The sequence below is a fragment of the Monosiga brevicollis genome, genomic scaffold, assembly GCF_000002865.3.
Source record: "Monosiga brevicollis MX1 MONBRscaffold_2 genomic scaffold, whole genome shotgun sequence".
In the NCBI taxonomy this organism is placed as follows: domain Eukaryota; class Choanoflagellata; order Craspedida; family Salpingoecidae; genus Monosiga; species Monosiga brevicollis.
The window spans coordinates 2,992,030-3,002,577 of NW_001865039.1; the positions used below are offsets into that span (position 1 = coordinate 2,992,030).

Consider the following 10,548-nt stretch of genomic DNA (forward strand, 5'->3'; position numbering starts at 1 on the left):
GTCAAGGCGGCAGGGGTCATCTGGGGGTTGAGGGTACATACGCCAGCTGCTGCGAAAGCACCTCATACAACGCATCTGCAAGTTCATCCAGACCCAAAACGCGTGTGGACTCGGCGCCTGTGACTTCAGGCGTCTACTCACGCCATGTCGAGAGTGAGAAATCTTTCTCAAGAAGAAAGAAAGAGCAAACAGAGTCGAGACGGATCTGTGCCAAACAAAACAAAGTGGTGCAGCCAAACCAACTCTCGCCCTTGCCGACAACGCGACCTTTTGAGCATTTTGCAGTATCGTACCAGGCCGGATTGTACGTAAAAGAGAACGGTAAACCGCGAGAAGAGTGCCTGTGCCCCGGGCTGGCTGCAGAAGGAGTTGAAGCAGATGTCGGCTACCGGATTGCGCAAAGGACAGCAATCGTGACGACCATGATTGCACATGGCAGCAGAGTAGCAGAGCGTGCATGAGCGAGCCAAAGGCGAGATGCCGGGGAGGGCCGGATGGACGCACGTGTTAGGCCCAAATCGGAGAGGAAGAGCAGCACGGGGCCTTTTTCGCGACCAGCGTGCCACAATCGCAGAGGACCGCTGGCTGTTTCGTAGACGACCTCACGCTGAGACATTACATGCCATCCAGACGTAGCAAGAAGCACGCAAAGGTAAGTAAGATGGATGAGCGGTGCGGGTCATTCGCAAGGGAGTACGAAGCATCAGATGGATCAAGGCGTCTCTACGACATGCACGCGCCCGCAAAACCGCGCACACGCGCGTGCATCATGGACCTCTCTCTCTCTCTCTCTCTCTCTCTCTTCTCTCTCTCTCTCTCTCTCTCTCTCTCTCTCTCTCTCTCTCTTCTCTCTCTCTCTCTCTTCTCTCTCTCTTCTCTCTCTCTCTCTTCTCTCTCTCTTCTCTCTCTCTTCTCTCTCTCTCTTTTCGTGCTCAACACCTGAGGGCAGGATTTGGGTAGCGTGGAAGCATGGCGGCAAGCTTGTATTTGGATGCGCGAGGGCAGCAGGCGGTGGACGGGAGCCGTTATGGCACGGCGGACAAAGTGACAGAGGCACGCGTGGCTCAAGGTACGTCAAGAATCAACGGCCAGGTACCTTCTGGCTGAGGAATTTGATGGCCAGGCTGACACACCACGCGTGTGTAGTGACAACCAATGCCAGCGAGCTTCTCTATGTGGCAGCCAATGAGCCCTCATTGGGACTCTACCAGTTGCAGCAACACGTGCTGCGCTCCATGCCCAGGATCGCGGCTCAGACAGTAAGTGCTGGCCAAAAAAGAAAATCCTGGTGCGGGTGGCTCGCTGCTCTCACTTGCTCGCGTGCCTTGCCATGAATTGTGTAGAAGCAAGTCAAGGCACATGTGCGTGAATTGGAAGGTGTCCGCCTCGACACCACCTATTCCCTCGAGTACGTTTGGGTGCTTTGTGCCGGTCAGCGAACGACGGGACAAGCCTGACTCTTGGTGCCCTGCCCGCGTTTGACATGATGACGCAGAACGTTGGCGACCATGCAAAAGCTACCACAGTTCTCAACCTTGCGGGTAAAGCATTGCCGAGCTCGCTTCGTTTCCTTGCGCCCGGCGCCAAGCCCTCGGGCCTGACACCAAGTGTGCCAAAGTCGATTGTTCTCGCCTGCACTCACAAAGCCATTTGCCGTAGAAATTGGCAGATGAGGCACAAGCCCTGACTGTCAACTTTGCTGATGCCACATCAGTTGATGGGGAAGCCTCGCACGACCCCGCGTCCAATGCTGCCCCGACTCAAGCAGCGCAGCCATAAAGGACACGCGTTTACATTTTTAATAAATTCTCGACCTGATTCCAGGTGCCTGGCCCCTGTCCCCTGTCCCTAGACCCAACATCTGGTTGCCCTATTTTCTTGATCCCAGACCTGTTGCGTCCATCCCTGCTGAGCAGCTTCGAAGAGGCTTTTGGTTGTTATCACTACCAATTCACACGCCTGCCCATCTGTCGTGGTTGCCCGCCTGCCTGTCAGTTTTGCTGCTCCAGAATACGCCAAACGTCTCCCAAAGCCAATAAATAACACTCAGTCTTGCGCTGCCCAAGTGCACGCCCCTCCCCAAATCACACACTACTGCTGCCACACCATTGGCCCCGACCGGCATCAGTCTACCAGCGGGACCCCTTTTCCCTCGTCCCTCTCTCTCTCTCTCTCCCTCTCCTCGCTGTTCACGCCTTTCTCTCTCTCCTTTCTCTCTCTCTCCTTCTCTCTCTGCTGTTGATTTTCTTACAATAATTTGAGCTGATGTGGCTGTTGCCTTGCAACAGACCAGGTTGCCTGTTTGCATCCCTGTCCTGCCCGGTCAAGGCAGTGGGGCGAGCGGCGTCTGATAAGGGTGATGCACACGCATCATGACACTCTTCAAGTCAAGAAATGAGGGATGACTCAAAGCACGACTCATCAGCCAAAACAAAAGGTGGTGGAGCTGTCTGCCACCCTGCGAACGTTGGACCCAGCCACCCGCCCATAACAATTCTTCGCTTTGGTTTTGGTTGTTGTTTTGAAAATTCTTCTCTCTCTCTCTCTTCTCTCTCTTCTCTCTCTTCTCTCTCTTCTCTCTCTTCTCTCTCTTCTTCTCTGCTTTCCCTCTGCTTTCTCTGTCAAACTTTCTCAAATCTCTCTCTCTCTCTCTCTCTCTCTCTCTCTCTCTCTCTCTCTCTCTCTCTCTCTCTCTCTCTCTCTCTCTCCCTCGCTCTTGCCGATCGGCTGTTCTCAACTTTGGGTCCGACCGCATCAGTCAGCTGTAGTCACCGCCATTCTCAAGCCCATTTGGTGCTTTGTCGGGGCCTCGCGACCATCTTCACTGTTTGGCACAAGTCTCGCCGCTCGGAACTTGTGCCTGAAAATTTCCCTCACTCAAGAAAAGAAAAACAAGGTGCGCTCGCCTCACTGCGACGACACACAGACAGTGCAGTGGCAATGTGTGAGGACATGTTTCAAGCGGTCCAAGGGGCCGAGGCACCTGTAGCCACCGGCGCGGGGAACCCGGCCTTGCCGCCCCGGTCTTAACTCAACCTCGACATTGTGCCCTTCCCCCCGCCATTGATTTGGATACAGCCACTAGCAAAACTCGAACGTGACCCGCTCCCACACTTTCGAGCCTCTCGCTCAAGCGACCAGGCTGGACTCATCGCACATCAACCGTCCACGCTCGAGCCCCTGCCCCCGCCCCTGCCCCTGCCCCTGCCCCTTCCTTTGTGTTCCTCGCCAGCACGGGCGGCTTGAAACATCCGTACACGCACACACAACGAAAGCGCGTTCGCCATCCTTGCCACCCGATCGTGCTTTCGCACGACACGATCACATTGTCTCGTCAGACGAAGCCCCCCTTGTTGACAAAAGGTCGCGCTTTGCGCGCAGATACTAGCACCATTTCTGTGTGCCTGGCACCCGTGAGCCACGGCGCCCTGGCGCCAACGCGTGGCCAAACCATCGGCATGGGCAACACACTCGAAGGCGGCCAAATCGACGACTCTCGTGCCAGCGAACTTGGTGTGTTCTTTGGACAAGGGTATTCCATCACTCGGGCCAGCGCTTGCGGTGTGGTCATTTGATCGAGTTTGATTGGTTGCCCCTGGCCTTTGGGCAACCCTGAACCTAATCCGCAACCCTTCATATATGCTCACTCATCAGCCCATCATTTGCCTTGTGTGCTCTCATTCATCGGTCTGGATAGGCCAAACTCTGTTGCAAGACTGGCAGCGTCAATTCGACAACGCCTACTGCAACCCGGCTCAGGTATCACTCAAGGCGTGGGGGGATCAGCTGGGACTCTTGAAGCATCGTCTTGGGATGGCCTTGCCCTCGTTGGGGAGTTTGCACGGGCTCGGCCCACGCGCTTTTGATCCGTAAATCAGCACTTCCCCGTCCTTTATTGTTGCCTCATGTTTATGTTGCACCCAACTCACCCATAGCGTCGATCGGCGTCCGTGCAAGACTTTGAACAAATAAAGACAGTGGGTACTGGCTCATTTGGCCGCGTCCTGCTCTGCAAATATGGCGCGCGAAACACTCCTGTGGCCCTCAAAATCCTTGCCAAGGCCACAGTCATTCAAATGAAGCAAGGTATCGGTTCTCTGCCCGCCCCCAAGGCCCTGTTGCATGTTGTTGTTCCTTATGCGTCTTGATCCTGCTGAGACTCACCGCTGGTTGGCTGGTTTTTCTACGTCCCGCCCCCACCTGCACCCGTCAGTGGAGCACACTGTCAACGAGAAAAATATTCTTCAAGGCCTCCCTGACTTTCCTTTTATTGCTCGTCTCCATGCCTCCTTTCAAAATCCCGTCAACTTGTACATGGCCCTTGAGGTATGTTTTGAACTGGTTCTTCTTGTTCAACAACATGTCTGTTCAAATCTTGGGCAGCGTACATGCTTCAAAAGCATCTACACTCCTCGCCTTGACTGGGCTACATGTTCGTGTTGCCAACAGTATGTGCCAGGTGGTGAACTCTTCAACCATCTGCGGCACCAAGTGCGTTACGCTGAGCCGCAGTCCCTCTTCTACGCCAGCCAAATTGTGCTCGCCTTTGAGTTTTTGCATGGCCTGCAGATCATGTACAGGTCCGCAAGCCATGCCCCGTCCTCAATCCTCCGTTCTGCTCTTTTTGCCTTTTTTTTGTTTTGTTTTTTTTGTTTTTTAAACGCCAAGAAAAGGAATCGCTGGTCACTCATATGTTATTGGGTTTGCAGAGACTTGAAACCCGAAAATTTGTTGTTCACGGCCGAGGGTTACCTGAAGCTGTGCGACTTTGGTTTTGCCAAGCGTGTGCTTGATAAAACTTGGACCATGGTTAGTTATGCTCCTGGATCTCTTTTGCTTTGTGCACAAAACGTCCAACATCCTCCTCTGATGCGCTAACATACTCACATACCCCTTGCCTGTGTCTGATAGTGCGGGACCCCAGAGTATCTGGCTCCTGAAATCCTGCACATGCGGGGCTACACCAAGGCAGTCGACTTTTGGGCCCTTGGTGTCCTCATTTACGAAATGACAGCCGTAAGCCGTGAACCCTCCAATGCAGCTAGTACCGTTGCTTGTACCTTTTACAAGAGCAATAGGTTCAGGATCGAGCAGGTCTTCCTCGGTCCAAGTCGTCTGTCTCACTTGTCCTTCGCCTTTGGCTCTGTTTAGGGCTATCCGCCATTTTATGCGGAAACACCCATGGAGATCTACCGCAAAATCCTAAAAGGCCAGGTACTTTGGTCACACCCTCGACCTCGATGCTCACAATGTTCTCCGCCCGTGCGAACTGTCCTACCACATCCCTCACCCAATCCCATCTCACCAATCTACAGGTGCGCTGGCCATCCCACTTCTCTCAGGACCTCATCACCCTCCTGAGCAACCTACTGCAGCCTGATATTACCAAACGCATTGGCTGCTTGCGACGAGGAGTGACTGAAATCAAGGTCAGTGCTGCTCCTTGTTACTGATTTGATACGTTTTTGTTTTGTTTTTTGCTTTTTGCTGCTGTTTGTTTTTTTTACGTTTTGAGCAAGGTCTGGCTTTCTTCTTTTTTTTCTTTTTTGTCTTTTTTCTTTGCTTTCCTGGTGTTTTCAAGTGGACTTGACTAGACTGGGATCTTGTCTAGCTGCAGCCATGCATGTTGATTTGAACAATATTGCAGGCCCATTCTTCATACCTCATGAGTGCTTTCAATTGCCTGGGCCTCAAATGTTATAGGAGCAAGCTTGGTTTGAGCCCATCGTTTGGTCAGACATCTTCTTGCGCCGAGTGCCAGCACCTTACACTCCCACGCTCTCAAGCGACTTCGATACTCGCAACTATGACCAATATCCTGAGGATGACATCGCCGCTGGTCCAGATGGTATCGATCCCGTCGATTTGGACTTGGATGCGTTTCAAGATTTTTAATCGCCATATCTGCCTCGGTTCACAATCAGCTCGAGTGCTTGTTGTCAGCGTTGCAGGCCCAAACGCCCGATGAGGCTCGCTTTCGGCCTCGACCCATCGATCCCTTGTTGATCCTGTGTGTCTTCATGTGGTGCTTCCCCCTCCGTGTTGGGGCGTCTCTCCGTGTGGTCGTCTGAGACCGTCTACTCATTGTTCCGAAGAAAGAATAAAGAATGTTGTGCGCCTCTTTTTGACCTGGCGTTGGAGCATTGCGTGCCATGTCGTGTATTTGCATGCTGATCCCAACCCTGCCGTTTCGCACCTCAACCCTGCATCTGCAACCTGGACGCCGCACAGTCACCCTGCAAGCTTGCGTGCAAGGCCTGTACATAAATGTCAGGGCATTGGCATGCTCGAGCGCATGGTGCACGTGTGGCCGCAAGCCAAATTGATGCAAAAACTGGCAAGAATCGAAAATTACGCATCCGTCTTTGATCGACTAATTTCCGGTCACGGGCATGCTGTCAAGGACTCAGTGGAAATAACAGCTCGTTTTATCAACCAAACTAACATCGCAGTCACGAGAAAAAGTTGGAAACCCACGGCTAATTAAAAGCGCTCAATCTGTACCGTCATCTGGGTGACCCCCACCTGTCAAGTCAGTGCAATGAGAAGAACCATGAAGAGTGGCGCTGAGTCATCGCGAGCGTTTTGTCAGAAGAGGGTCGCCATGTCATACCTTTCGGAAGATATCATGCACAGCAGACTGGATGGGAGTATCACTAGCATTAGTTTTGATCACAATGGTGATGGTTCCGACAATATAATCACTGTGTGTGTGTGTGTGTGTGTGTGTGTGTGTGTGTGTGTGTGTTCAAAACAGATGCCAGGCAATCACATGAGCTTGGAACCAGGGTCACGCTGACACAAGGTGCAAATGCTCATACCCAGACATGGACCAGAAATGAGGATCCTTGTACGAAATTACGCCATCAACAAGATTGATCTAAGGGATGTGTGCCAAGCCAATTGGGTAAGGGCTTGTGACGGTGTAAGCTGCCCATCAAGTGTGATGATGACACGTACTCGTCGGTAACACGTGTAGAGTTCGGCATCCAGTTTAGCCGGAGTGCGCTGCATCAAGATTGTGAAGGAGTCGCGCAGCAGCGGCCATGTGCTCACAAAAATTAAGACAGAGATGAAGATACTGCAAATTGGATCAGCGATCATCCACTGATACTGGTGGATCAAGAGCGAAGAAATGATGACCCCAATCGAGCCCATGGTGTCAGCCAACACATGCAGGAGCACCCCTGGTCATGATTTGAAACAGTGGGGAGGGACGTCATGAGCATCGCATAAAACACACAGCTGATGGGCAGGAGAAGACGCAGGACCATTCACAAGGTTGTAAGCACGAATCAAAGCAGAAGCACCAACCATCCAGAACAAAGCTACGATGCTTCTGGGATTCATGGCCATGCCCGTGGCCGTGAGCATGGCTGCCGTGGCTATGAGCATGGCTATCGTGGCTATGTGCATGACCATTACCATGATTGTGGCCATGGCGACCCTCATCATGTGCATGACCGTGGCCATGACCATGGCCATGGTCGTGGTCATGACCGGAGACATTGTGTAAATCTTCAAAACCATGGTTACCGTGGCTGTGACCATGATCACCATGCCCATGTGAATGGGCATGCTGAAACGCAACAACGCCAATCAAATTGACCACTAGCCCCCCCACGGATACCGCCACCAGTCGGTGGGTGTGAACATGAGGCGGGTCAAAAAATCGCTAATAAGAAGACCATGCGAAAACGTGCAGCCGGTCCAGGAGCAAATGGGAGGTCAGTGAGGTGACAGGCAGGCAACAACCACGTGGCTGTTGAGCAATGATGTGCCCTTTCAGAACTTCTGAAGACTACCGCCGATCCAACACACACGTCGACTCCAAACAAGAAGCAACACACCTCAACAGCCTCCTTGAGCACGAAAATGGCGATGAACACAAGAAAAAGTGCGTTGACAAAACCGCCGAGTACCTCTGCTCGCTTGTATCTGCAAGATTTAAGGATCACATTCATACACACACACATACGGACATAAGTCAAGCACTTGATCATTTAGGACAGACACGGACAATGCAATGCGCACACAGACGAATGACGAACCCAAAGGAGAAGCGCTCATTGGCAGGTCGGCGCGAGATGACCGAGGCTACCAAACCAACGACCAATGCCGTGCAGTCAAAGAACATATGAAAGGCATCTGAAATCAACCCCAGGCTGTTGGTGGCAATGCCGTAGAAGAGTTCAACAAAAGCGAAGGAAAGGTTGATAATCAGGAAAAAAAAGATGCTGCGCGATTCGCCGTTACTGAAGACTGAACTGCAAATCTCGAACAGCATGCCCAATTGTGAGGTTCGGAGACAGCAATCCGCAGCAAGTTGCACTCTGATCCCTTGAAGAGTGAGAGTACCGTACACCAGCCAAGACTTGATCCCGTGTGCTGTCACTGCAACACCCACCTGATGAAATGCCGGCAACCTGCGCAGCAGCCACGGCGCGGATGGCCCTTGAGCTCACCCTCATCGTCCTGGTAGTGTGGTAACATTCCGCTTGCCTTGGCGGTGACCTCAAGAGGTCAAGCACCACGAGCACACGGTCGGCCGAACGAGCAGGTCACTGCAATGGTGTTTCCCGGGCACACACGATCAAATCAACCCCAATCAAGAACCGGATCGCCCACGACACTGTCCGGGTCGCGCTGAATCTCCGCCCCAACAACACACGCACAAGAAAATTAAAAAAAAAAGAACGAAAGAAGAAAAAAAAAGCCTTGTCTTGTTGTATGTTGGCTCTCTCTCTCTCCTCGTCGTTGTGTGCGCGTGGACAAACTCGTTGCCGCAACAAGAAACATGTAACAACAAGAAGGCGAATGCTTTTTCGCTGACAAAAAGAACGGAGCAGTAGACTCCGACTCGGAGTTCAGGTCCGATGAAACAAGATCTTGTTTTAAGCCGTCGTAACCTGTCTGCACATCGTCAAGCTAGCGAGCGCCGCCGCCGCCGCCTACTATTATTACCAAGTAAGGCGCAGCCCCCCAGTGACCCTTGGAATGATCGAGCTTTCATCGCGCGCTCGTTTTAGCTGACAATTCGAAAGAGTTTTGCAAGACTGAGCCATAGTCCTGCACCCCTCGTCTCAAACGATGATCGCTCAAATCCAACTCCCTGGAGCCTAACACCTTGACTCCTGCCTTCGGTTACGACCGGCTTCCAGCTCTAAGTTTCAAACACCTCATTTAGCATGGCTACCGGTCAAGGTACTGGGCGAAGGGGCCATCTACGCGCGTTGTAGGTGTTGGAAAAGGGGAACCCTGAGTTCAAGGTGAATAGTGTGTGAATGGGGGCTCCTGAGTGTGAGCATCAACTCCCACGCATTTGAACACCCCGTGGCTTTAGCACACATTCAGCGTCCTCCACCATGCGTCTCATCACTAGGAATCCCTAAAGGTGCCACTTCACTCACTGACCAACACCGAGGTCTTTGAGAGACCTTTCAGGAGGGCAAGACAGATCAAGGCCGGACTGTCAGGCTCCAGAGCGTCTGGAGGCCGGTTTTGGGTAGCAAGGAAGTGCGTAGGTTTGAGGAAGCGTTTTGAGAGGGGTTTGAGAGACGTCCGTCGGGACGGAGCAAAAGCTTTCATGGTCTTGAGGTCAATTGAAGCAGCTGCGGTCGGCAAGCACTCACAGTGACCAGACCAGGTGCACCGTTAGAATCGCTGTAGAGTCGCTCAATCCCGAGGATAGGAAAGGGCAACTCGTGCCCAACCGCAGGTGCCACAGCAAAGGGAAACAACAGTAGTGATTTTGGCCTTGCCTAGCATGTTGTTGTCTGCTCCCTCGACCGCACTGTCTACGATTGACCTGCGCAATATGTTTCACGATCGTCTCCGTTGGCTTGTTACGGGGCAACTAGGTCGGGTCGTGGACGCCATGCGCAAGGCAGTCGCACGCAAGCAGAGCCGTCGAGGACAGCTGAACGCCGGCGCGGGGGCCCACCCGAACGACGCAGTCGACCAGAGCCTCAGGTCGCTCGTCCGCGACCCGGACCTGGCGGACGAAGCCTGGGCAAACCACGTCACGAACCGTCTGAACCGAGGTCAGATTGCCAAAGCATTTGATGCCGACAAGGCTCGTGCCGTGATTGGTAATTCTGAGGTTCAGGCCGTGCGCGACCTCTTGGTACCGCCCGGGCTGACCCCGTACATTGCTTCGACACCCGCCTCCACGTCTACACTGGCACCAGCCACGGCTGCGAGCTCCCCAACCGTGTCCTTCACCAAAGGTGAGCTCCCCAAGGCGTTGGCGGCCACCAAGGGTGTCACCGACCCCTATGGTTGGTCTGGTGAGCTTCTTGCCTCCATCTACCGCATCAAGGAGCACTTCAGTCAGGTCTTGGGCCCACGCCAGGGTTCTACCAGCGACCCGACTGCTCCTTCTGATGGAGACGCGCCTCAGGGCCCCACCACCGCCACTGGAGGTCCTCAGGTTGCCTTGAACAAGATCTTTCACCACATTGCCAACAACACCGTGCCCGAGTCGATTCGACATGCCCTTTGCTCCATCAACTACACTATCCTGGAGAAGGCCAATGGCAAGTTTCG

At 53.2% G+C, this 10,548-nt stretch overlaps 3 protein-coding genes across 3 annotated transcripts; 2 read left to right on the forward strand and 1 right to left on the reverse strand.

Moving 5' to 3' along the window:
* Positions 1 to 769: 769 nt before the first annotated feature.
* MONBRDRAFT_31026 (uncharacterized protein) lies at positions 770 to 1,941 on the forward strand (the record flags this gene model as incomplete). The annotated part of the gene is made up of 6 exons (XM_001742364.1): positions 770 to 928; positions 961 to 1,069; positions 1,147 to 1,259; positions 1,344 to 1,408; positions 1,496 to 1,541; positions 1,660 to 1,941. The coding sequence occupies 6 exons, from the start codon at positions 770 to 772 to the stop codon at positions 1,777 to 1,779; spliced, it is 612 nt and encodes a 203-aa protein (XP_001742416.1). The 3' UTR covers positions 1,780 to 1,941.
* A 324-nt stretch (positions 1,942 to 2,265) lies between these two features.
* On the forward strand, positions 2,266 to 6,338 carry MONBRDRAFT_31027 (uncharacterized protein). Its single transcript, XM_001742365.1, has 12 exons — positions 2,266 to 2,322; positions 2,759 to 2,896; positions 3,079 to 3,513; positions 3,698 to 3,759; positions 3,936 to 4,086; positions 4,214 to 4,326; positions 4,450 to 4,580; positions 4,710 to 4,809; positions 4,912 to 5,094; positions 5,152 to 5,214; positions 5,316 to 5,429; positions 5,704 to 6,338. The coding sequence occupies exons 3-12, from the start codon at positions 3,459 to 3,461 to the stop codon at positions 5,893 to 5,895; spliced, it is 1,164 nt and encodes a 387-aa protein (XP_001742417.1). The 5' UTR covers positions 2,266 to 2,322; positions 2,759 to 2,896; positions 3,079 to 3,458; the 3' UTR covers positions 5,896 to 6,338.
* A 21-nt stretch (positions 6,339 to 6,359) lies between these two features.
* On the reverse strand, positions 6,360 to 8,669 carry MONBRDRAFT_19374 (uncharacterized protein). Its single transcript, XM_001742811.1, has 8 exons — positions 8,408 to 8,669; positions 8,052 to 8,267; positions 7,851 to 7,938; positions 7,315 to 7,675; positions 6,961 to 7,187; positions 6,822 to 6,880; positions 6,614 to 6,704; positions 6,360 to 6,525 (listed from the first exon to the last, which is right to left on the reverse strand). Exons 1-8 carry the CDS (start codon positions 8,491 to 8,493, stop codon positions 6,484 to 6,486), a joined length of 1,170 nt encoding a protein of 389 aa, XP_001742863.1. The 5' UTR covers positions 8,494 to 8,669; the 3' UTR covers positions 6,360 to 6,483.
* Positions 8,670 to 10,548: the final 1,879 nt, after the last annotated feature.